The sequence below is a fragment of the Sparassis crispa genome (genome assembly GCF_003851025.1).
Source record: "Sparassis crispa DNA, contig_000007F, whole genome shotgun sequence".
Taxonomy (NCBI): domain Eukaryota; kingdom Fungi; phylum Basidiomycota; class Agaricomycetes; order Polyporales; family Sparassidaceae; genus Sparassis; species Sparassis crispa.
Genome location: NW_020939754.1, coordinates 953,509 through 978,170, shown reverse-complemented (window position 1 = coordinate 978,170; position 24,662 = coordinate 953,509). Strand labels below are relative to the sequence as shown.

The window sequence follows — 24,662 nt, the reverse complement described above, 5'->3', positions numbered from 1 at the left end:
AACAGTTTGGTATGCTAGGATACACCGACGAGTGCATCGTCAAAGTCGTCGAACAGGCATGTTCCTCAAGAATACAAGAAACGAGAGCGAGAAAAAGCGAGGCGGCGTATGTATTAGCCATGCAGAACCGGTGCCGTCTGGAAATTGCTGAAGCCGTTGAGGCCTTCTGCTGCATTGAAGAATTCTTCGTGCGCCATGTTCGGCGGGCTTTCCGGCCACGAGTACCTGATCGCAGATGAACATCCATCATACATAAAAAAACAACGAACACGCACCCGGGCATCATCATGTGATTCCAATAAGATGGACTCTGGAGCGCGAGCAGGGCACCCAAATTTTCTACCAGGTCAGCGGAGCTGTAGTCCATAGGACCCGTTCCAGCTGGATAGGCTGCGTCCTCGTACATTGCTTCTGACTGCATCATCGCCGTAGGATCTATGTGATTAGCGACGATATCCTGAGTAGCATGGAACGCCCCCGGAGCAGGGCCAGTTTGGTAGGTAGGCTGTGACGAGGTAGACGATGAAGCGGAAGGCGACTGTGACGCATACGTCGTATGTACGCCATGGGATCCGTGCGCTACTGGGCCTTGGGAAGGAGATTGTGGATGGAGACGGCCACTTGCGGCAACATCACGACGATACTTCTTCAACAGTCCTGCAAGGAATCGAGCGTGTAGGTTGGGCGTGTGGCGCATGTCGATAGCAATCTCGCGTGAACTGAGCTTTCGGATCAACTTTTCGATTAAGTCGAAAATCTCCGCCACCTGTTCATTCGTAATAAGGTTCGCGAACTCTGGACGCATCAGCTGATACGAATTCAATATATGGTTCATCAAAAGGCCAGAGGGAAGCACACCTTGAGCAGAAACGCGGACGCGAATGATGCGAAGATAAAATGCCCTGTAGACAGATGAACGAAATGGCATTTATGCGAGTTGAATTGACTTCACCATCAGGGGAGTATCGCATATATTCCGGGGACAGTGACTCGATCATGCACAAGATAACGGACTTCGCAGATTGAAAGCACTGGAATTCCCATGAATAGCTATGGTCAGCGATAAGAAATTTAAATAAAATAAAAACGAGCCTTGTCTAGGAAAATCTGATCGCCTGGCTGCATCCCACGTTTAAAGGCCTGCTGGAATCCAAACGAATACATGACAAGTCTTGAGTAGTTGGTCAGGCTGTCCCATCGTTTGTGAGTGGCGATGCAGTAGCGCAAAGCAGAACAACTGACAACGGCAACAGCGATGCGCGGAAAGCGTAAGCCGGCTCTGTGGAATTGAAAACCCAGATAAGAGCTTTATAGATAGGCATAGGTTCAACCCACACCTTGTAAATCGGAATCTTCCTCAAATCTTCGCGTCCAATCCTCAAAGTACCTTGTCATGTCTTCGTCATGACGCAACGTAACCTCGTGGAAGTCGATAGCCTATCTCTCATCAGCACCGATCCAAAGGGGTATAAAACGCCGGAACGCTACCTGATTGAGACCCGATGGTGCTGTAGGGTCAGAGAAGATTTCCTCATGGAAGCGGGCCATTATCCGTAACATCTGAGTGTAAGCGCAGAGGCCGACGTCATACTGCGTAGTACAAAGCATCAGATATATATCGACACGCAGATGGCGGCCCAGCCCACAGGATGATTGAATCGCGACCGTCTGTACCAATTCTCCGATGTCCGTATAGTGCTGTACGGACGGAGACGGTAAGATACAATACTTTATATGCTGAGGCATCGACATACTAGTTCTCTTTGATCGTGGCGGGCTTCCCGAATTGAGTAGCCATCGAACGATCCAGGTTGAAGCAAATCATCCAGAGTCGGGTCTGGTTTATAATCTCACGTTCATGCGAATCGCTCTTCGGTTGGACGGTAGACACTTGTTGCAAATTCAGATCCGTGGCGATGCTGACAACCAACATTGATAAGCACTCGAAACGAAGAGAGGGGATTTACCGAATAGCCAGTCCAATGTACAACCAACTGCGGTCCTCTTCCCATCGGCGCGCTGGAACACCGTAGGTACTCAACAAGATATACGCTTGAGAGAGCTCGACTGATTTCCATCCATTGAGCAGACCATCCGCGGCTGCCCGCTTCGCGAAGTGCATGGCAATGGGGTAAATCTCAGATTTCGGCTCGTAGTATCGAGAAGCGATCGCGCAGACTGTTTGAAAATTATCAGGCAATTGTGGTGTGCGTGCCACAAAACACTGACCAACAGTGAACAGAAATGGGCATCTGGCGAATGTCATCGCAGGAGTATGGATATCCTGGTCAAGTAAGGTAACGTGGACCTAGACAGGTTTAATCTTTAATGTGCTTCCGCCAGAGAAAACTTAACGCACATTCAAGCGTTCATAGAAGCTGAGATGGGATGGTTAGTACAATTAAGAACGACGAAGATCACATAAACCCACATCTTGAAGAGCTCCTCGACATCACTTGGCGTGACGAGTCCGTGAACCAAGATTTCAGGAGGCGAGTGGCTCTGGATCAACGACGCCCGAATACCGAGATCATACGCAGGACCTAATCGCACGTCAATGAAGTTGCGGCTTATCGGGTGGAGTCACTTGCCTGGCATGAAATACCGTCTGTTCGCAAAGCCCTGTCGCATTCTCAGCGCGGTGATAATGCTCGCACCCAGTTATAAAACTCACGACATCGTCATCTTCGGGGTCCTCCGCCTCTGTGGCCTGGTTCGAATTCTTCTGTTTCTTGTCCTTCGGGCTGTTGCTGATGGCCAAGTTTGCGAGGAGACCGATGGGTACGGCAACATCCGGAAGGGCTTGCATCTGATCATGCGCTTCTTTGGTCGAATCATCTATGGTACCATACCCGAGAACGCTGCCCCGGACGGTTGGGCGGCCGCCCCCATCCTCCGCTTCGTCTTCGGAATCATCGCCCGTGTCATTGCCGGCACGCGATTCCGTGAACGCCTCTAGACCCTTCGACTTGCCGCTGTGCTGTACGCTAGATTCAAGGCGATCCAGCCAGTCGATGACGCTCTCCTTGTTGCGATCTGAAGGGTTTGTCGCCAACCGGTATGACGCGATGGAGAAAGGAGTTGCCGTGTACGGATTATGGAGCTGCCGGACCGAAATGGGGATGCGTTAACGGAAGATGAGCCATCGGGACTGACAGCGAAAGTAGCTACGAACCTCTCGAAGCAGTTTTTCAATCATCGCATCTTTCTGGCGAATCTGTGCGAGTAGATACTCTCGCTTACTGCAAGAGGATGGCGCTGATGAGTAACTAGGCGGCGTTTCTCGCTCAGATGACGGTGCACGTGAAGTCATTGGGTAAAGCCACCAATGCACTGGAGGACAGGGGGGCCGGCAATGCAGAGTCTCAGATACTTAAGCATCGATGTTCCGGAACCAAACCATCGACGCAAGCATCCTACAAGCGCCGGAATGTTAGAACACTCACTTTGGGGCATTCCTAGGCTTTCTTCCTTCGACAACACACACATGTCCCGTCCCCCTGCAGCGGTTGCACGTGTTCTCCCCGGGAGGGAAGGTGCACTTCATCTGAGCATGGAACAACGATCCGGAGCGGAGACAGGAGAAATGGTAGAGCACAAATAAGGCATTAGGAGTCATGCGACAGCTCAGTGATGATGACTACGTGCCTTGAGTTTCTTACAGTGTTTGCAAGCACCAGGACTGGCTCATGTCGAAAGAACGAGTCAATCGGAGGGAGAGTGCAAATAGCACCGGTGAGATGAAATGTCCGGTGCCAAGATCGTTCGGTCGAGGTGTAGTGGCATGGAAAGTAATATTTCCGAAAAGCAGTCCCGCAGGGAAGAGTGAGAATGGCCAGAGGAACGATAGTTAAGAGGCACGAAATGAGCAAACCAGTATGAATACGGCGCGAGGCAAACTACCCACAGTCTCGTTGTGATCGGATAACCTTCGGCGCCAGTTTGGGGTGGCATGATTACATTCATCGTCAAAGTGTGTGGCTCGTCGTCATCGGAGAGGTTGTCGCTGTCAACGCGAGGTCTCTTCGGACGATGCGACTTATCCTTGCCTTTCGTAGAGTTGTGAGGTTGTGCCCCACCAAAGGTCTGTGTCGGAGCAGACGGCGAAGCGGAAGTACCCATACGGGTTTGGGAGCTAGAAGCGGTGACACTTCCTCCTTGCTGGCTGGACGTATCGCCTTGGTACGAAAGGTCATCGGGTCCGACCCACGACCTCGGAGAAAGAGAGGATACATTCGTCGCGTCAGATGAAGGCGTTACAGATGGCCTGGGGGCAGAGGATGAACCTGGATGCTGATGCTCCGTGAAAATGAAGTTTTGCTGCGGCGGGGGATCAGTACCAGAGATAAGATCGGACTGCATAGCATCATGATAGTAGAGAGTATCGCTCGTGGGGGCCGACAGTGGGAGAGGGAAGGACTGGTGCTGGTGTCGGTAGTCAGAGCCCGAAACGCTGAAACTGTCGGCCAACTCTCCAGCGTGTAATGGGGCTGTAAAAGTAAAAGGTACCGCAGACGTTTGCCCTTGTCGCGTTCTGGGGAGACGACTTCGCTGTGGACGGTTGCCCGCTGAGGTCTGTGGGTAGTGGCCGGTGTAATTGTCCTGGCCGCTTGGCTGCGGCACGTATGGGTCCGGTACGAAATTGTACTGGTTTCGTGGAGGCGGCTGAACGCGCTCCGCTGGAATACTGAGTGGGTGCGTGGGCGCATGCTGTAACAGCGGGTGTGGCTGAATGTGCGGCTGCTGCTGCTGCGGTTGAAAGGAAGCCTGGCCAGCACTGACACCCTGGGCTACGCCTTGACTAAAAGTATGCTGCTGCGACTGTTGCGACAGCTCGTAATTCTCCACCCATTGTTCATAATTTGACTCGTATGGGACGACTGCCTGGTCGGGATCATACCACATCGGAGGTGCCCCACTCATTGAGGACGGCTGCTGCTGTTGATGCAGAAGAGTTGGGCTGGATTTGGATTCGGAAAATTGGCTGCCAGGCGAAGGATGCGACGAAGCGCTCCTGGTGGAGTACGTCCAGGTGCCAGGAAGGTCCGCTAAACAGAACGTCAAAGCATGTAGGGATGAGTCTGGCAATGGATGAGGGCAGATGCAAACCTGCAGGTAAGTGCTTCCGCGCCTTTTCAGACCCGGACTGTCCCTGAGATGGATTGATGGGTTCAGTGGAGGGGTTGGGAATCAGACGCTGGAGATTCACAGTCAATTCTGTCGTCCGGCCTCGCAGTGGTTCAGCGCCGTGCGACATGGGCCAGAATATGTACGGTATATCAGTCACTGGTCGTCAACGACAAGACGCCACAGTTGTCCACTCCGCGACCGAGTGAGGAACTTGTTCAGCAGAGGCGATGACTTCTCCGGCCACCACGTGCTCCGAGACAGCGTTGGACAGCTTCGCGCGGGAGCTCTCTCCGACCACGCTGTGCGCTGAGGGAGACGCGACGACGTGCGGGTGAAAGGGGGGAAATAATTACCGAGTCGAACAAGAGGAATCTACAACGGACGGCACCCAGCGCTCGACATTCTCTTGATAGATCTTCCATGGCATGCATGAGAGCTTACGGTATCATAGGCGCTCACTCTGGCGCGCGTCCCTTCAGGCGCAGAGAACACAACAACGGTTCTGTTATCATCGACGACTGATACCTTTACTCTAGCCTACCACTAACTGCGTCCTTGCGCAGACTATGGGATATATAGACCGATGAGCACGTAGCGCTGTGGATTGGCGAAGGCGGCATGACCACGGAATCTCAGTGGACAATCAACTGCGACCGCACTGCAAGAGATCTCATTCCAATCCTCAAAAAGGTGGAGAAAGTTCGTTTCGCGACGGAAACCGTCAGCAGAAACACCCAGAGACCGGCCAATTGTGGGAATACACCACAAGACCGTCTGATACATTGCACTGCGCACTCCCCGGTAGCACGCGGGGCTATCAGCCAATCATGACCGCATAGCGCCCAATAGTACCAGAATATACCGGAAGGGTGTGGCTGACCACAGATCTAGACAAAACTGAGCTGAGTACACCACTGATATTAGGTTCTAGCACACCCGTCTCGTTATGCAACATGGAAGACTGTCAGCAGACATGACTGCTGCCGACTTCCTGCAGCTCCCTCCCCACAAGCCGGATGGCCAGCGCTAAAGCGCCCGAAGGGCTTGACAATAAAAGATTGATCACATGTAGAATGGAAGTTGTTCCTGTCAGTTAAAGTCGCCGCTACAATGCTCCACGCGGAAGAACTAAAGGTGAGATCAAGTTTGACAACTGCCTTAGCATGTCTTGGGCGCACGGACCTTTTGTGAGCGGGAGGAAGGTCTAGGCAGCCTGCAGGGCGCCCAAGAAAACACAGCAATGTGCTAATTCACCTCTTGGACAGTACAGCCTCCCATCTGGTGGCATGTGGCTGGGCTCCCCAACTTCGCGGGTCGGTAGCGAAGGCAGTAGCAAGTTCGGAAGTCGACGTAGACGATTGACGCGTCGGGCGACTTATGAGAAGTAGCGGTGAGCTTGTTATCGCCAGACTCTTACGCGAGCTCCTGTATGAGCCTTACATCGTACAATCGACCAGTCTCTGTAACCGGGATTAGCATGCAGCGATGTCAAATTGGAAGAATCTGCAGATACCATCACATGAAATACTCGGTTCACCTGGCTGCAGAACAGGCGAAGTCGCAATGGACGCACCATGACAAGTGGTATACCCTCTCAGAGGAGAGCGAGATGTCAACCGTTATTCGGTGCACACTGGCAACCAGTTCTTGTCCATCATAGAGTTATTGGTCCGTTGGGAAATGTCACCAGATATCGCCTCAAGAAGGGCCACGATGCTTCGTCCATAGGATAGTGGCTGCACATTGATTGCGAACGAGCGTGAGTACAGCATTACAGTATAGGCAAGCCTGAGGCTCGTGCCTGCGCATATTTCCGACTCGGAGTCTCCACCAGCAGCGATAGCAGGCGATAAGTAGTGTTTCTAGCGCTTGGGTACTGCTTGGGTACCTCAATTGAGGCCTTATTGAGGTTGCGGACGGAAATGAGCGAATAGCGGTGCCTTCGTCGCTCTTGCCCGGCCTGCTGGCCTAGAGTCACAGCGAGACACGTTGCTGAGCACACAGACGAATCGGCGAAAAGGTATTAGGAACAAGACCGTGTCAGATGCGTCTGAAAGACTCGAACCACCCGCTATGTATTGATGACAACTTTGAACGCGAGATTGTCAAAGTAGTACAGTAAACTGGAAGCCTGCTTCTTGGTAAGTTGGGTCGCGAGCAATATTTGGACTCCGGAAGGGACTTACTGACGTCGGTCTTTTCTTCCATAGTAAACGCTGCTCCACGTTGCAGGCTGAAGTAAAATTGGACCGTAGTAGTACAGCAAGTACGGTGGTAGAAGCTGAGTCCGACTTCAAGACGCAGCTTTTATGATCACGTGGTACTACATCATCACTGCGAGACCAAGAGGCGCCGAACGCATCCTCATCATGAACGAATACCTGCAGCAATTACTAGATGGGAAAATTGTGAGTAATCTGGCCTTGGAGGTGAATTAACCTAACGTGCAGCCGGTGGCCAATGGATAGGATTTCGAGGGGCAGAAGCTTGTAGAACAGATCGTGAAAATAACTCTCATCAGCTCGACAGTGAGTTGAGAGGATACTCTCCCAATGTATAATGTTTGATGTTGCTATAGATCTTTTCATTCCTGCTTGGCTTTGCACTACAGTCCTTGCAGGTTACATTCGGCATTTTTGCACTTTCTGTGATTGTCCTTTGCCTGGTGAGTGACTCCGACTGCCACGTCACTGCTACTGGTTCTGACATATCATTTACAGGTTGTTCTGCCCCACTGGCCTGTGTATAACCGACATCCAGTACAATGGCTCCCTGTAAAGGACAAGAAGACTACGTGAAAGCCATGCAGTCTTCTGTCTTATGCATTGTACGCATACAAGCAGATGGTATCTAGTCCTGCTTGTGCTCAGATTGTGAGTAATATATTTTGTGGCAGTCATGCACTTGTGCATGAGATTTTCAAGATGCTTTATCGGCCTTCGCAATCCACAGTCACTCGCCATGTACTTTTCATGGAGCAGAGTTTGGTAAATAGTGAAGTATCTATTGGCATAGTGATCCGCTGTTCCAGCTGTTAGATGGGTGGATCCTGGTGTAATGTCCTTACCATGTCTGTTTTATGCAACGATGGATTCTTGTCACTTGCCAGTACGCTGTAGCTCTTAGTCAAGCTATAGTTAGTGAAAACTGTTGATGATTCATCTTGTCTTTGAGAAATCGTTCCAAAATTTGCATGAGGTTTAGGCTAGCATTTTACATAACTATGCCCGCAACGCGTGTGTAAAAATCCAAGAATTATGGTAATGATCCATTTTTGGACTTGTATTTCATTCTTACCTTTGCCAACATCGTCCAGCGTTCCTCGACGCGAAGTCGTCCAGAACTGTTCCTATAGACTTTGCGTGGGTATATGGCCGCATATCCAGCATCTTTGGCATACCCACCGCTTCCTCAAGTCTCGGAAGAAGGTACCTTGACCCCTTCGCATGGCGGAATGGTCACCGGCCACGAGTTCGACGTTCCAATCCTGCAGAAAAGTCCCCCTTCTGCTGCGCCTTTCAACCTCTCTCAGGCTGCTCAAGAACAGACCCAACTACCAAATTCCCCAACAACCTCTCAAGCTCCAGTTCCACGTCGTCCGGCATCAACTCAGAAGCCGCGACCACTGTCGATGCCGCCGCAGACATTCGCAGCGCCCTCTCCGTCGGAGCGCGATCGGCATTTTGCAGAGGACGGCGGACGGCATGTGCAACGTGGCGATGCGACCCCGCAGGGAAAGCCTCGCAGCTCAAACAGGATACTCGGCGACTACACCCTGAGTAAGACCCTTGGAGCGGGGAGCATGGGCAAGGTCAAGTTGGCACACCACAATTTGACGGGCGAGAAGGTGAGTAAGGCTTGGGCTGTAACGAATGTCGACCTCGTTGTCACTGACGGAGTCATCGCCGACGGCTCAGCTCGCAGTCAAAATTCTGCCCCGGGCCAATCCGCCCAGCGGGAGCGTCATGAACTCCGACGCGGCGGCGAAGCAAGCGTCGCGGGACGCCTCGAAGGAGATCCGCACGATACGGGAGGCGTCGCTGTCGATGCTGCTCCACCACCCGTACATCTGCGGGATGCGAGAGATGATCGTCCACCCACACCACTACTACATGGTGTTCGAGTACGTAAACGGGGGTCAGATGCTGGACTACATCATCAGCCATGGGCGGCTGCGAGAGCGGGTGGCGCGCAAGTTCGCGAGGCAGATCGGGAGTGCGCTGGATTACTGCCATAGGAACAACGTCGTGCACCGGGACCTTAAGATTGAAAACATCCTGATCTCGCAGACGGGCAATATCAAGATCATCGACTTTGGCCTCTCGAACCTGTTTGATCCCGTGAACCACCTGTCGACATTTTGTGGCTCTCTGTACTTTGCAGCTCCCGAACTGCTGAACGCGAAGGTGTACACCGGGCCGGAGGTGGATGTGTGGAGTTTCGGCGTGGTGTTGTATGTGCTGGTCTGCGGAAAGGTGCCGTTCGACGACCAGAGCATGCCCGCGCTGCACGCTAAGATCAAACGGGGTCTGGTGGAGTATCCAGTATGGCTGAGTGCAGGTGAGCTTTTTGGATTTTCTATTCGATTGCTACTGTGATTCAAGTCTTCCTACAATAGAGTGCAAACATATCCTCATGCGCATGCTGGTCACAAACCCCGCAGCGCGTGCACCATTGTCAGAAGTGCTCAACCACCCTTGGATGGTGCGAGGGTTCCGCGGCCCGCCGGATTCACACCTGGTTCATCGCGAGCCGCTGCGCGTAGACGAGCTGGATGGGCAAGTGATTCGAGGCATGAAGGGATTCGAGTTTGGGACAGAAGACGAGATCGAGCGGAAGCTGGTGGAGGTGCTCGAGTCCGACGGTTATTACCGTGCGGTGCAACACTGGGAGCGTAAACGAATGGCGATGAACGGGCGGAATGGACGCCACTGGGGCGAATCGTTGTCCAGCTCTTCAATCGCGCTCGATAGCGGCCCAAACGGCAAGAACGATTTTACCCCGTCCAAAGGAAGAAAACGGTTTTCTGGGTTTGACTTTTACCGCCGCAAACTTTTCTCTCCGACTTCATCTCCACCAGATACACCGTTCCACTCACCACCCACGTCTCAGTCGCACTTATCTCGCACCTCTCTCACCGATGCGAGTCAACGCGAGCCACCAGATCCGACATATGGATTCCATCCGCTAATTTCAATGTACTTTCTGGCTCGCGAGAAGATGGAACGAGAGAAGGTCTATGGTCCAGGACACTTCGCGAACTCGCAGCTTTCCCTCGAGTCGAACAATCATGCTGAACCTCCACACGAAGAACATGCCCCTGCGGCCGCAAAACCGTTCTCTCAGCCAGCGCTCAGAAAGAAGGAGGCTGTTGCCACTACGAAGCCAGATTACAGCATGCTCTTGCCGAGGCTACCCGCGCCCGAGACATCTCACTATTCTGGGATGTCATACGATGCTACCGGGCCAACACTATCTCCTGCTACACCCACGTTTGCGCAACCGCGTGCGCGTGACGCTGCGCTCACTCTGCTGAAACCCGCAGACAACATCCAGACAACGACGTCTGTTCCGAGCTCCCCAACGAGAGCGCCCATGCCACGCGCGCCACCCGCATCCACTCACCGACGCAGCCACAGTCTCAGTCAACGGCCAAGCGTTTCCAGAGGATGGACTGGCATGTTTGGACATAGTGGTACTGAAGCTGTGACCGAGCACGGTACTCTGAGGGCGCGTCGGGATCCGCTAGAGCCTCCACGAACCGCAGGCCCAGAGCTCACTTCGTTTGCGGAGCGAATGGAACCCGAGCGATTGGAGGAAGAGCCACGAACACCTGTGCTTGTGTCCGCAGGCGCGACGTTGGTCCGCAAGTTTGGCAGTCTTCTGGGCGGCGGTGCAAAAACGGAAGAGTCTAGAAGGACATCTGGACAGTCGAAGAGGGGCAGTATATTGACAGGTACAGGTTTCACTCCACGCCCTTCTACTGAGAAAGAGGAGAAGGTGGAGGAGCCCACGTTCGTTCATGAGAAGAAGAGTCTGGATAACCCGCCGAATGGTACACCGACACCCACTGTCGCCGTTACGCACAGCCAGAGTCAACCGATTGGCACTGCTCATAGACGGGCTGCCACTATTCTTGATCCACAAAGTAGATCGATGCGGCACGAACGCAGAAATAGCACGGGTGCAGCGCTTTTATCTGGCCCCGGTGGTACGATCGGCCGCCACCGTCGACCGTCTACCGGATACCCCGGGACATATCAAAGGCCATTCACAGACAGATTGTTTGGTCGCACCGACGAGGAGGATGAGATGGCTGAGCAGGAACAGTCCGAAGTCGCTTCCCCAGGTGCGAATGGAGTGGAGACGATGATCAAAGAAGATGACGATCATGGCGGCGAAGAGAAGGACTTTAAACCAGTCTACCTGAAGGGCCTTTTCAGGTACGTTTCTATTTGGACACCGCACCGTTAATTGAAATATAATTGTGATATTGCAGCGTGGCGACGACGTCGACAAAACCCCCGTCAGCGATTAAGGCCGATATCAAGCGTGTGTTAGACAGGATGCAAGTTCAATACCGCGAGACGAAGACTGGCTTCGAATGCATCCACATGCCTTCCATCGATTTGTCGTCTATCCAATCGCCACGACCTTTTGAGCGCCAACATCGCAAGCGTGTATCTATTGGCTCTCATGAGACGGATACCACTCGGAAATCGATTGTGAAGAGGCCTTCCAAAATTTCGTTTGGCACCAAGGCTAGCAAGGAGAAGGATCGTGAGGCTAAAGATAAGGAGCTCCCTAGTCGTCCATCTGGTGGTACGATACTCAGCGCTACTGCAAGCAGTGCATCGTCCTCGTTCTTCCATGTCTCGTCATCCGCGCATTCCGCCACTGTGGAAGCTGCGCGATCTGATACACTGGAGGCCATCTCCGGTCCTCCCGACGAGTCGCCATCGCGCTCTCAATCGCCTGCGAAGGGGAAAATTCTTCCCCCTTTACCTCGCGATTTTGCAGCGAGTCCTCAACCTACAACGATGACCCCGATCCCCACTGGAGAAGTGGGTCAGGACATTTTTGAGAGCATTGGCTCAAGCTCCCTCGCCGTTCGTTTTGAAATCAACATAGTGAAGGTGCGTCTTGGTAGTCAATACTGCATTGATTGTTTCGTTGATATACTTTCATCTAGGTTCCTTGGCTGCCTCTACATGGAATACAGTTCCGACGTGCTGGAGGGGATGGCTGGCAATACCACATGCTGGCAAGAAGAGTATTGACCGAATTGAAGTTATGATAATTTTCCCACTCGATTGTCTTCTTAGTGTCTCTCGTAATGCTCTGCTCTCTCTCACGACCACTACAACTTACACCTCACTATTCCTTCTTTTGCAGCTGATATGTTTCCGACTCGGGCTCCTTCCTGGCTATTTTGCGAGCAGTCTCGATTGCTTCCTTTCGACTATCGTTTTCAATATGCTGCTGCTACTTATTCGCGTTTACTTGTATCTCTATTGCATACCATCTGGATCCGCTGGCAAATCATAGTCCATTAATCGTTTATACGCTCCCTGAGCGCTGGGAGTGCACCCCCAATCTCGCAGTACCATCTAGATATTACATTAGGTAATTTCTTGATCTTCGCTTTCAGAAATGCGCCTGCAGTCTTCAATTCGGTGCGCAGTGACATCAAAGTGATAGGTATGTTCTGTATGTAGACTTTGAGTACTTAAGGATGATAATGCGATCTTTCCTTGTGCCAAATCAGATACGCCGTGTACTGAAGGGGCACAGCATCTTCCAAGTCCATATCATCGTATGTTGTGTGTCTTCCTTCTGCTTTTTGTCCACTACCTTTTGCCACCACGTCTCTTCAGGATTGTCCTGTCGAGTTGCAATTGTTTGACGCCTTCGTCGAGGTGTGCTCCGCCTCTTGCAAGCTTGTCGATTTGCATAATTTGCACCAGGTTGACAAGATGTTCTGTGCGTTGGCCACTCCCCCGACTTTCCGCACCGTCCACTTCACGAATGGACCTCGTAGTGCTAGTGGTCTCCAACAACTGTCCCATCATAGCGATACATCGTACTTCGTCAAGGCAATCATTTTTCACTCCGTCCGCACTCGTATGCATCTGTGAGCAATTGACACTGCAGGTATCCATTGATGAATTCCCGTTGGAACCGTGCATGCTCAGCCATCCAGTTAGATAATGATGCAGCTTCACTAGTGAGGGTAAAGCCTCTGCATACGTTGTCTACTGCATCAGCACTAGTCGGACTTCTGAAGCCAGCTTGTACACTACGAAGTCAACATCGTCGGTGGAGATGTAGAACTTTCACCCCCTCGACTTCTTGCCATCCGTTGGACAATACGGAACGACGAAGCCATTGCAAATGTTTGTGTCGGGTAATTCTGTTGTACCCACAGCAAATGTGCTAGGCCCGTTAATCGTGGTTGTCCCAAATCGCCCACTTCGAAGACCAAGTCGTCCTGAATTTGTGATGGGTTGCCCGTCACTTTTCAGGACATCTTCACCGAGAGGTTCAATCGAAAGGTTAGGGCACGATATGCGGGTATCTGAGGAAGTTATTCGGCGCTAACATAGCGTGCTCCGACGTAGCTGAGAACGAAACGAGGTCTCCGGAAGTTGGAAGGGACCTGGCGATCATCGCGAGCAACTCCAATGGAAGGCTATTAAGACGGCTACCGAGAGGCAGAGGAGCTAGTTTCCATGACACCCCTTCCGATGCGGGCATGTATGTCAATTTCGATGTTTCAACGAAGTAGAGCAAGAGCAGTGATTCGAGGAGTAGATGGAGACTCGGCGTAGTAGGATGGTAGGAACTGCAAGGCGGGTGCGCGTTTTATAGAGCCTCCAGTAACTTTGTCAAATGCGAACGATAGCACAATGAAATGCAGAAAACGCTATTCTGTACACGATGCCTTTTGTATCGGATTTGGCCAGGAATTTCCTTCAGAAGTTCCGGGATTTCAGCCTGCTGGTCTTCTAGTCATCAAGCTGCGTACAGATTCGCACGCAAAACCTGTTTGTAAGGCCACCACGCCCCATCGCAGGCAGTTGCAAGACAGGAGATGGCGATACCTTGGAATTCAAGTAGAATGGCATTGGGCAGAGACCGTTCATTATGAGTGACGCTGCCAATGACCTGGCCTCCTTCGACAGCCTACCGGGATCAGAGACGGCCTCTATTTCGCGCGGAACGATAAAACCGGCCGGGGGCGGGTGAATTGATGTGGAAGACCAGTTTTGTCCAGATCCAACTCGTAGCGCGGACGGACTATTGGACAACCGCTCCGTCGAGAGCCGATAGGCAAACACCTTATCTGCTTCAGTAACCTTCCTTGCCCATTCTTCTTCGAACTTGATACGTACGGCCTGAAGCCATCGCTGAAACTCCTCTCTCTGTACCGGAATTCCACAGACGATATCGACACCTACGCTATCAGGATAGGCGGAGTTCTGCACGAACCTGTTGAGATATCGTCCCTTGTACCTGTAGACGAGATAGCCCTGTGTTCCCATGGTATATCCAAGCTTTGGAAGATACCTGTCGGTATATGAGCTTCACGAAGTTAAAGGAAAACTGCCGCGGACGTCCGCAGATGATTTGTGACGAACTTCCCATTAGAAATGCGTGTCACGTGCCCTGGGCGAGTTGTCAAACTCACTGCCAAGTCTACCGCGAATACATCTTCACAGCGATATCGATAGATCTATCGTTAGGAATATCCGCCGTGCCCTCCTGAAGGGAGTATTCATTCAATTCACATGATAGTGCAACCATTGACATCGATACCGAGTTCCCTCATATCCTCCTCGGCCGCCTCCTTCTCATTCTGCTGGAGTTTCTCCTTCGCTTCAATGGGAAACCAGTCCTTCATGAAATTGAGGAGCGCCCAGTCAACGTTTGCTATTGGTGGCATTTTCATCAGGAATGGTCTGTGACAACAGCGAAACAACTTACAGCGATTGGCCGAGAGAACAGTGGGTGCACGACATAAGGGACAATGGTCTTCGCCCCGTTTCTGCATCTTAACCAGGCATCTAGCAGAGATGATCAGCATTGAAATGAAATACATCGGAAAGAGAAGAAATCACTTGCCTCACGCAGAATAAATGGCCACACTGTAAGCGTATAGGCTTGAAGGCGATGCTGGTACAGATGAGGCAGGAATAATCATCGACATGCGGGATGATCGGCAAGATTTGCTCGCCGACGGCTTGCCCTAATAATTTGGACAACGAAACACCAGGATTGGGGAAAAGGGATGTGAAGACACTAGGTGTTGATTGAGATAGTAACATGAAGGATAAGTTAGCATCATTGGGGATAAATAATTGCGACGATAGTGCAGGTGCAAGAGGTAACGCTGTGCGCTTGACATGTTTCTTCAAAATCTTCCGGGTCGCTTCAGCGGTGGCAAATTGAAACTATCAATTTTGTCAGGATCTGCGACATGTGGAGCCGTGATACGCTCACGATCTGACCTTCTTCAAATCCTGTATAAATGCGAGTAGGCGCAGGAATGACCGCATGGCTTGCGCACTCTCCTTCAATTTGAAGCGTTGTCCACCAGCAAGTCCTCTATTCTGCAACGTGCGGCCGAAGGCTACGAGGCGCTGCTCGGAGTCTTCCCTCGTCCTCTCGCCTCTAGACAACTCCGATTGACTCTCGAAAATCTCCGCCTCCACGTAAAGTTGAAAGACCTCCCTCCAAGCATACAAATCAGACTTGGAAAATGAGAAGAAAGTGGAGGGGGTATGGACGGTCACGAAAGCAGGATTTGTGGAGTGTTGAGAGGACGGGTAGAAAGAAGATGAGGAGGACATAGGTCTCGTGGTGACCGATATCTCATGCGAGAGTTCATGCAGGCTTGCCTCGAAGTCCGAACGCACATATGTGAGGCGCTCGGATAAGTATTGGAGGGTATGCATCAGCAACGCGAAAAAAGCTGTGTCCGATGCCAAGGGAATGACTCGTCCGCGTGCATCTAATCTGGTGGGATCATTCTAATTCTAAAGCATATCAAAAGTAGAGTATTTTGGTACGTACGAGGTATCGATATGCTCAGTCTGCATGCTGGAGGGAGAGCCGCAGGAAAATAGGGCACTCTCCCTGTCTTTGGCTAACGCCAATGAAGGCTCTCGCTGGACGTTTGATAATGCCGGGTTATAAGTTGAGATTGAGGAAGGTATCGGGATAGACGACACAAGAGGACCCTGATTGTCATCCGTCTCGATACGCAGCCGTAGATGCGGTTTGACATGATCTGAAGCATCCTCAAGCTCATAAAAAACCTGACCAAATCAAGTCAGTAAATTATACATTCAGCACGTAGCTGCCATGTCTTGCCTTTATCGCATGTCCACCATTGTCGGTATGGTCGTGCCCATCGGACGCATTGTCAGAATCATTCCGTTGGAGAACCTGCTGCAGAACTCTTGGCGAGAGACCTGGCGTGTGCTGTGTAAGCGACTGCCACTCTTCGCTGACAGACCGCGACACCAACCCAACGACGTAAGCTCTTGCACTACCTGATTGATGAGCTTCTTGAGTTTGCGGTATTCAATGGCACTGTCCCTCAGTTCGGGAGGAAGAGTAAGTAAAATTTGTTGGTATGTCTTTGAAAAATGCATGCAAAAATTTGAATCATGAAGGTAGAGAGCACATCAGTTAGCAACAGAATAAAGTATAAAGTTGGAGGCACTTGATGAGGAGGTGGTAGTACCATGCAGACACGAGCAAAAATTACGCAAGCATCGGGGTTCTCCGGAAACCGTCGTTCCAAATGAGGCAACCAAGTAGGTTGTCGCTGAGCCGAATTGTACCACACGTACATACCATTTACTGCCATACAGACGAGGTCCGGTATCCCCAGGTAATTAATGTACGTTCGGTATGCTGTACTACTTGTGCTTATGCTACCACTAGGTACGGAAACGCTTCAACTAGTTATTAGACTTCGTTCTGAGAAGCTCCAACCTAATCCGAGATGAAGGTAGGGCCTTCTCGGCAAAAATAAGCTCGAGGAGAATCACCAGGCCAAATCATCTGTCGCAGCGTTACTGCATATTGGATCCGCTGGAGTGGCCATCAAAGGCAGTGGCATTTCCAGTCTGACGAGGAATGCATAGCTTCTACCCGACACAGCAATATTGCTCTGAGCGTCATCATCACTTGCCAACGATAAGTAGAACCATGGATACACGGACAAAGTTCAGGAAAAAAGGCACACCGCGGGTTTCCTACATTTATTCGTGTTTCCGGCCGAGCAACGTATCCTACACTCCAACAACGGCTAATTTACACACCCAAGACCTCAGATTCAGATGGTGCCCGAGCACACCGCCTCTATCCAGTCGGTGTCGCTCCTGACGGTTGTGAGGTTCTTGTATCCGTCCTTGGTGATAACGACTACGTCCTCAATTCTTACTCCGCCCACACTCTCGTACCGCTTGAGCACCTTGTGATCGATGTGTCGCGAGTCGCGGACTGGAGCGAGCAGGTGCGGCGAGAAGTAGATACCTGGCTCGACGGTCTGCAACAGCCAATCTCAATATGAACATGTTGAGTGATTGCACGAGAAAACATACGACAACCATACCCTCCTGCAGGGGTAGCCTCAACCTGAGATATGTGTAGAAGGACTCATGGCCGAGCTCAATCCCTCCCAAAGTATCATTCTTCTCCGGTTTGCTTGCGCTGGGAACGTCATGCACATCGAGCCCAAGAGAGTGCCCGACGCCGTGCGGGAAGAAGGCGCTGCTTACGCCGCTGGCAAGAATCGCCTCTTCGGCATTCCAAGAGCCAGAATGTGTCGACTGAGGCGACTTGAATATACGTAGCCGTTGGAATCCGCGGACAAGTGTGCGATGGCAGAGCAGCTGAATGGCGTCCCAGTGAAGGCCGGGCTTGAGAGCTTCCATGGAGAGCTGGGAACTGCAGGTGAGTCGTTGAGAATGTGCGCCGTGCAAGAACATACTCTCTGCATCTCCAATACGAGCGCATAGATGGCACGCGCTTCCGGTGTAAATTTGCCTCCGTTTCCCACAGGCATGGTGCGAGTAACTAAAGAGAATGGTAACTTAGGCGATGACAAACGATCGGAAGGCTGGCCGCTTACTGTCTGAGGCATAGCAATTCCATTCGCAGCCGGCGTCAATGAGAAGAACCTGCGGATTCAGTTGCCTAGAATCATCGTGTGCGAGGTGGTCATGATTCTTGTGATCCTGTGCGTTCACTGGGCCCCAAGAAAATTCGCGATCATTGCAACAATAGTGAAGGGTCGACGCGCGTGTCGAGGCAGCAACAATGGGAAGGTATGCTTGATGGACCGATCTACGGGACGAGTGGTAAAGTAAGACAAATCCATGAAGGACAATAACTCACCCCTCTCTCCTGCACGAAGCCACAAACAGAGCTTCCGCTTCCGCTTCCTTCTCGATTAACCATTCTCCGGGCAGAAGAGGCCTGTCTACACCCGCACACTTGCCTGGCTTTATCGCACTGCGCACTCCTTGGCCGAGGACACGCATGACGACCTCATGTGCGCGCGAGCTGATCGAGTTGGCCTTGCTGATCTCCGCGATCTCCGCGGCGTCCTTTGTCAGTCGAGCGCAGTGGAGAGCAGTGAGGAGATATTCATCACTGAAGCGTGCATTACGGGAGAGAGCGAGCGCTGTATATTGCGAAGGGATGGCGGGGAATAGTGGTGAGCCGGTAGGTAGAGTGTGGATGATCGCATCGGGAAAGGCTATCAGCAGCTCTCGAACGGCGTCCGGGAGTGCATCAAGATGATCTATGCGGGTGACGTCGTGCATTTCAACAGCTTCGTTGATCGTGGGCGGAGGAACAGACCACATGAGGTCAGCGAGTCCAATCTTAGGAATGAAGAGATGAGAAGAAGGATTGCTATCCAGTGAGGTGCCATTCTGGAATGTCAAAAGAAGGTACGCTCCAGGCACCGCGCATCCTGATAGATAATAGAAGTTCGACTCCTGTATGATAGGTGTTAGAAGGTTGAGGAAAGATGCCATGAAACTTGACAACCTGCCGAAAGATCATCTCGCGGTCCGTGTCGTTCCTGAAAGGAGTCACGGCTCCTGCAAGGAGAAATATCTGAGGCTGAGACGAATGTAAAATACCAGTTCGAGATCTCCTGAAGACAAAGTCAGCATACCTTGCTTTGCTCCCTTGGAGGCAGGAGCTCGACGAGCTTAGTGAAAGTTTTGATTGCGTGTTCTTTTGCTGCGAAAGCACACTCAGTGGACGATATCACAACATTGAAAATGCTAGACCTACCGGGATACATGTTGACCGTTGACCGTTGTTCCCCTGGTCTATCCAGCTGGTACTCAGGCTGGTTCGTAGAATTAATGTATGCACTTGAACGACTCAGACTCTGAGTCGGGCCGGCCCGAGCGCTGGCGAGCGGTGCTACACATCTCATCTAATCTTATCTCCTCCAACTGTTTGACCACCGTTTGGGCAACCGTATTGTTTTCCTCGAACGAACAGTTGGGAGGGGCAAAACGTTCGTTATGCGCCTCTTTCAGTCATTTCATAATGTTGTGGTTCCAAGAAGTCCCTCGCCATGCTCTTGAGTACAAATCAGGTATGCGATCGTTTACAATGTATCCGTTGCTCCCACTCCCAAGAACAAGTACTTACCAACGTGCTTCCGCTATAGTTACCAGAAGGATGTCGACCTGTAAGGGCCCTGTTTACAGATCGTGTGTCATTGCTGACTCCCTGGTAACAAAGTGCAAGCACTTGGACAGGCTTAGTCCCACAACCAGAAACACGAGGTCGAAGAACCAGAATGATTGTCATCGTGGCCTTGGTAGATGACTGCCAGGCCCCAGCTCCTTCACAACGAGTCCCTGAGGAGCATGTTAACCGTTGTGTTGCACAATGTATCTTCGTCCCACGCTGCCCGTACCAAGACAGTCAGATCAACGCACAAGTCGCAATCCAACATTCACTCTCGTCGCCTTGGAATTGTGCTACTCGCGTATCGGGTCCTCATTGTATGCTGTTGACTACTGGAAAGCAGCCTAGTACTCGCGCTCAGTATAAGATGGACATCGCTGGGTCCAAGTGTACCAACATTGTGTAGCAGCCCAGATCACTCTTCACAATCCAAGCGGTACGTGATGTCTTTGGTGCGCTCTGCCTGACTGGTCTCAACTTTTTGACTCTATTCCTGCAGGTCTCAGAGCTATGTCAGCATATCCTGTGGAGGATGAACTCTGTCTTACGCCCACCGATGGTCCCTTGAACCTCCTTGTGCGCTATCCTCCAAGCAGAGCTGCCACCATCCGCACTCTGACACTAGACGGTTGCCTTATCTATGGAGGAAAGCCGCCCAGTAACGATGACCAATCACAGGGAAATTTCTACCTTCGCGGACACTTCCTGCCAGATCACCGCTGGCTTAGCGCGCTTGCGCAAGTTCTTCCCCACTTCCAGAACATCCAGACGCTTCGCTTGCACAAGCTCCGCTGGGGTTACATAAAGAAGGAGGCGCGCGACCTCTTACCCCAATTCCCGCGCCTCGTCACCGTCGATCTCCACGATGTCGACTTATGGAACACGTATCAGTGGTTCGACTTTCTCGACTCGATCCCACGATTGTCCCGCCTTCGCATGGAGGATATTGACTGGGAGGACACCAACCATTTCCCCTGCCGGCGAGAAAGCTACGCACCCCTCCGTTTGGAGCATCTGCGTTACTGTGGACGAGAAACTGGTCTGCCGTTACTCCTGGAATGGGTGGTAGGAAATCGTACAGACATAGTTGTGCGAGGTCTCGACATCGATTGCAAGACTGCCAACATCGCACCGATTATCGAGTTACTCGTGAAGATAGCCCCTGGTCTTGAGTCATTTGAGTTCAAACAGCAGCTGCACAGTAAGTGTATCTCGGCAGTCTTCGAACCGTAATTGATCATTGTCTCATCTATAGCTCATGCAGTGCCGCATTCTACTGTTTCATCCAATATTAATGATCGTGACGATTCTACTGTCACATCCAATAACGATGATCGTGACGATTTTTCCTTTGACTGGTTGGAAGCGGCGAAAGCGCACAATAAGATCGGCCCCGATGACGACTGCGACACGGGCCCCCAGATGCCGGTTGGAACGGTTTGCGCCAGATGCGCTCGTACTGTGCAGACCTCACGAGGGCAGCAAGACCTGGCGCACGGTAGCACAAGACAAGTGAACAGTGTCACTGCCCAGCCACACTTGTCCCTACAGGATGCGCGGAGGTTGCAGTTCCCGTCGTTCGGAGCTCTTGAGTCAATAAGCGCGGAGCTAGTATGGCACCCATCCGCTTCGCCACTTGCTATCGAGATGTTATGCGAGCTAGTCACAGACCGCACGACGAAGTTCACGCTGGACCTTCAGTTCAACTCTTTTCATGACCTGTTGGATGTGGTCTGGCGTCCCATCGTCAACTCTCTCACCTCTGTCTCCATTGCCGCCACCTCCAGGAGGGAAGGTTGTTGCTTCTTCTTCCAAGTATACTGTGCCTTCCATGACGATGACGAGGAACGCACGGTGCAAAGGATCATGGGGCGGTTGCAGAAGGTGTGTGAAGGGAAGCTTTTCGATGTATCCGTCCTGCATTGCCAAAGGGAAGATTAACCAGGCATGGTCCATCTGTCTAGTTGCAGTCTGCACTGGCGACTTTAGGACGGTCAGATTTCGTGCTGGCGTCCTCAATACCCTGTAATAGTTCTAGGCATAGTTTTCCAAAATCGAGCATAACTCGTTCCCTCGTCCCCCGTTTGCCTACTGAACAATTAGGCATATATTTTAACGGTATATTAGTGTACTCGAACACTCCAATGATGAGATATTTGAAATGGGAATGAGCAACGAAATGTGAGATTTGGAGACTCAGTAGGCACCCGAGAGCGAGCTGATATGGATCTCAGATCCCTCTCCCCAAAAATATGAATTGGAAAACTTGAGGTTTTCTGACATACCGAAAGCTGAAGATTGCGCCCGATGAGCGCAGTGAGTCCCCAATCCTTCTGGATATCTGCAGTCACTCGCAAGATGTGCAAAGTGTGTGCGCCCCTTAATTAGGAAGGTGTTGTATTACCCTGAGCCTGAGACGTGCTGGACACCGGAAGGCTTCCGACAACATACGCTCTGAGTATTTCAGCATACAAAGCTTATAATCTTGTGCAACATATGCTACAGCATATATATACCAGTCCCGAAGAGAGAATACGAGTTAAACAGGGGAAGCTAAAAAAACGCCCGACTTTATGTAGGCACCCGTGAAATATTTAGACCTCCGATCCGTGCGCTCAGCGAGCGAGCTCACTAGGACTGCGGATCCAAGTGCAGTGAGGGAACAAATTTATTTCAGAGTGATAAAATTGTACGCGGGAGAGAACGCCGAAACCGGTGTGCGCCACGCAGTGTTGCATACGAGTTTCGACGGGTGGGGGGAAGGTTCTGCGGGGCTTCGTGACGGAGCAGACCACAGAACCTTCGGAGCCTGGCAAGTTGATCCCGCGGTCAGACCATGGCGGGTCAGCTGGGGAGACGAAACGATACCATGCTAGGGTAGAGAATAGAGAATGGGAGGTGGGTAGGTAGAAAAAAACGAGACCGGATGGGGAACGGGAGGTGTGTAGAGAGGAAGGAGGTGAGGGGGCCCGTCCGCTCTTCCTTACTGCTCTTTTCGAAATGATGCGGATTCGCAAAAAAAACGCGAAGCTACCTCGCAGCCACTACAACCAAACTAAGCAGCCATCGGTAAATTACCGAAATGATCAGGTCCGAGTCTGGCTCGCGCTGGTCCAGAATGGCTTGAGCCACGCGAGTAATGCAGGATGTAGGCAGCATCGGGCACGCCTCGGGCAACTGGTTTTGGCGCGATTGCACCGAGGACCCTCCCGTTGTACATGTCGCCCGTTACAGATCCGAATTTGCGTTTTTTGCGTTCCGCATCAGTTCGAAAAGAGCAGTAGGGGAAGCACGCACGGACCTCAAGCTTTAAGAACGAAACGCGTTCCGGTGAATGTCGCGCTTACAAAGCAACGCTTAACTGGTGTCGTGCTCGCAGGCGCCAGTGGAGCGTTCACTTAGCGTTCACTCAACTTGGCCCGGGGCTCAACTGTTCGAAATTCGACTTGCACTTCCCCGCATGACGACCACATCGATCTCAAAGGCCGAGAGATCGTACATCCAAACCTCATTACATGCAAAGTCTCCTTTTCGAGCAGACGGGCGGGCTCTTCTTGATTACAGAACTGTCTTACTGGAAACCGGTGTTGCGCCTCTTGCCAATGGAAGCGCGAAGCTAAATATCGGGAAGAGCCTTCACGAAGGGGGTGGAGGGACAGAGGTGCTTGCTGCGGTTAAACTTGAGGTGGAGAACGTTGAGCAGGACAATGGTGTCGACGGTGGAAGGATTACATGCTCAGTGACATGGTGCGTTTACTTCTCCGGGTCATCCACTGGCATCTGTACTTCCTAAGATTGTGCTACTCAATCGTGCGAAGACAGCTCCCCCGCTGCGTATCCACATCTTTCTTCCAATGCCCTCGAGGACCTTCAGTACGACCTCACTACGCTCCTGCATCAAACGCTCTCTCACCCTTCCCTGCACCCGCAAAACCTCGGTATTCTGCCCAATAAAAAGGTATGGCTTCTCAGCCTTGACCTTGTGATACTATCGGATTCTGGGAACGTTTACGATGCGCTTTTTATGGCTGCCCGAGCCGCGTTGTGGGATACAAAAGTTCCGCGAACCCGCGCCTTACAGTATCATGCGCATAGATCTGTTTCCAGCGCGGTGGCGACGGACGATATGGATATCGACGAGGGGAAAGTTGGCGAGGGAACCGTGAGTGGATTCGATACGCGAAAGATGGCCAGCGCAGCAGCAGACTTCGAGCTCCCAGATTACTGGGACGAGGGAGAAGTACTTGGGATGAGAGACCGGTGGCCAGTATCTGTGACGATGAATATCGTACGTATTTTTCGTATTTTTTTCGGCGTCCCACACAATGTTTGGTGAGCTGACTCGAGTCCTTCAGCTACCGTCCGTACATTTCTTGGATGCTACTTCTGCGGAAGAAGCATCTGCACCCCTACAATTATTATTAGTCTTCTCCTTCTCTCAAGACTTTCAATCTAATTTGCAAGCTGTTCGTCTACTGGGGCCCGGGGAGATCAAATTGGCTCAGATGAAGACTTTACTATCGGTATGCGCCCATGCAGTTCTTCAGATCAGTCTAGTTGATTGTGATGGACAGGAGGGTGAGAAATATGCCCACGAGCTATTTACAGCATTGGAGGCAAAGTTGCGTGAAGAAGATGTGCGGAGAAATGTGAAGGCCAGAGATAAGTTTGCGGTGCGGTAGCCTCTGAGCATTGACCTGCAGTTCACGCTCTTACATGAAGAGCGTCTGCAATCAGTCCTAATAAAACAAACAGGTATCGATGTGTATCTGTACAGCTGTACTGCCGTGGCTATT

At 51.6% G+C, this 24,662-nt stretch overlaps 9 protein-coding genes across 9 annotated transcripts; 4 read left to right on the top strand and 5 right to left on the bottom strand.

The window, feature by feature from the left end:
- Nucleotides 1-113: 113 nt before the first annotated feature.
- SCP_0803200 (Protein priB) lies at nucleotides 114-5,257 on the bottom strand (the record flags this gene model as incomplete). The annotated part of the gene is made up of 22 exons (XM_027760910.1): nucleotides 114-225; nucleotides 276-808; nucleotides 859-902; nucleotides 953-1,031; nucleotides 1,093-1,189; nucleotides 1,243-1,279; nucleotides 1,338-1,437; nucleotides 1,489-1,590; nucleotides 1,647-1,698; nucleotides 1,755-1,919; nucleotides 1,968-2,178; nucleotides 2,230-2,308; nucleotides 2,360-2,378; nucleotides 2,432-2,543; nucleotides 2,592-2,622; nucleotides 2,675-3,103; nucleotides 3,176-3,242; nucleotides 3,447-3,547; nucleotides 3,649-3,682; nucleotides 3,908-5,048; nucleotides 5,110-5,152; nucleotides 5,210-5,257. 22 exons carry the CDS (start codon nucleotides 5,255-5,257, stop codon nucleotides 114-116), a joined length of 3,636 nt encoding a protein of 1,211 aa, XP_027616711.1.
- Nucleotides 5,258-7,439: 2,182 nt separating this feature from the next.
- On the top strand, nucleotides 7,440-7,928 carry SCP_0803190 (Signal peptidase complex subunit SPC1; the record flags this gene model as incomplete). The annotated part of the gene is made up of 4 exons (XM_027760909.1): nucleotides 7,440-7,538; nucleotides 7,599-7,658; nucleotides 7,709-7,795; nucleotides 7,851-7,928. The coding sequence occupies 4 exons, from the start codon at nucleotides 7,440-7,442 to the stop codon at nucleotides 7,926-7,928; spliced, it is 324 nt and encodes a 107-aa protein (XP_027616710.1).
- Nucleotides 7,929-8,500: 572 nt separating this feature from the next.
- On the top strand, nucleotides 8,501-12,427 carry SCP_0803180 (predicted protein; the record flags this gene model as incomplete). Its single annotated transcript, XM_027760908.1, has 5 exons — nucleotides 8,501-8,977; nucleotides 9,048-9,690; nucleotides 9,749-11,573; nucleotides 11,630-12,266; nucleotides 12,323-12,427. The coding sequence occupies 5 exons, from the start codon at nucleotides 8,501-8,503 to the stop codon at nucleotides 12,425-12,427; spliced, it is 3,687 nt and encodes a 1,228-aa protein (XP_027616709.1).
- Nucleotides 12,428-14,338: 1,911 nt separating this feature from the next.
- SCP_0803170 (hypothetical protein) lies at nucleotides 14,339-14,675 on the bottom strand (the record flags this gene model as incomplete). Its single annotated transcript, XM_027760907.1, has 3 exons — nucleotides 14,339-14,471; nucleotides 14,526-14,555; nucleotides 14,623-14,675. The coding sequence occupies 3 exons, from the start codon at nucleotides 14,673-14,675 to the stop codon at nucleotides 14,339-14,341; spliced, it is 216 nt and encodes a 71-aa protein (XP_027616708.1).
- Nucleotides 14,676-14,917: 242 nt separating this feature from the next.
- SCP_0803160 (hypothetical protein) lies at nucleotides 14,918-16,790 on the bottom strand (the record flags this gene model as incomplete). Its single annotated transcript, XM_027760906.1, has 7 exons — nucleotides 14,918-15,063; nucleotides 15,118-15,197; nucleotides 15,256-15,584; nucleotides 15,642-16,149; nucleotides 16,207-16,451; nucleotides 16,507-16,607; nucleotides 16,664-16,790. The coding sequence occupies 7 exons, from the start codon at nucleotides 16,788-16,790 to the stop codon at nucleotides 14,918-14,920; spliced, it is 1,536 nt and encodes a 511-aa protein (XP_027616707.1).
- Nucleotides 16,791-17,479: 689 nt separating this feature from the next.
- On the bottom strand, nucleotides 17,480-19,465 carry SCP_0803150 (Probable Xaa-Pro aminopeptidase; the record flags this gene model as incomplete). Its single annotated transcript, XM_027760905.1, has 8 exons — nucleotides 17,480-17,692; nucleotides 17,748-18,086; nucleotides 18,137-18,222; nucleotides 18,278-18,492; nucleotides 18,544-19,151; nucleotides 19,204-19,278; nucleotides 19,334-19,401; nucleotides 19,456-19,465. 8 exons carry the CDS (start codon nucleotides 19,463-19,465, stop codon nucleotides 17,480-17,482), a joined length of 1,614 nt encoding a protein of 537 aa, XP_027616706.1.
- A 911-nt stretch (nucleotides 19,466-20,376) lies between these two features.
- SCP_0803140 (hypothetical protein) lies at nucleotides 20,377-21,807 on the top strand (the record flags this gene model as incomplete). Its single annotated transcript, XM_027760904.1, has 2 exons — nucleotides 20,377-21,067; nucleotides 21,122-21,807. The coding sequence occupies 2 exons, from the start codon at nucleotides 20,377-20,379 to the stop codon at nucleotides 21,805-21,807; spliced, it is 1,377 nt and encodes a 458-aa protein (XP_027616705.1).
- A 1,114-nt stretch (nucleotides 21,808-22,921) lies between these two features.
- Nucleotides 22,922-23,086, bottom strand: SCP_0803130 (hypothetical protein; the record flags this gene model as incomplete). The annotated part of the gene is made up of 1 exon (XM_027760903.1): nucleotides 22,922-23,086. One exon carries the CDS (start codon nucleotides 23,084-23,086, stop codon nucleotides 22,922-22,924), a length of 165 nt encoding a protein of 54 aa, XP_027616704.1.
- Nucleotides 23,087-23,326: 240 nt separating this feature from the next.
- Nucleotides 23,327-24,548, top strand: SCP_0803120 (ribosomal protein S5 domain 2-like protein; the record flags this gene model as incomplete). The annotated part of the gene is made up of 4 exons (XM_027760902.1): nucleotides 23,327-23,613; nucleotides 23,689-24,154; nucleotides 24,222-24,389; nucleotides 24,441-24,548. 4 exons carry the CDS (start codon nucleotides 23,327-23,329, stop codon nucleotides 24,546-24,548), a joined length of 1,029 nt encoding a protein of 342 aa, XP_027616703.1.
- Between the last annotated feature and the right edge of the window lie 114 nt (nucleotides 24,549-24,662).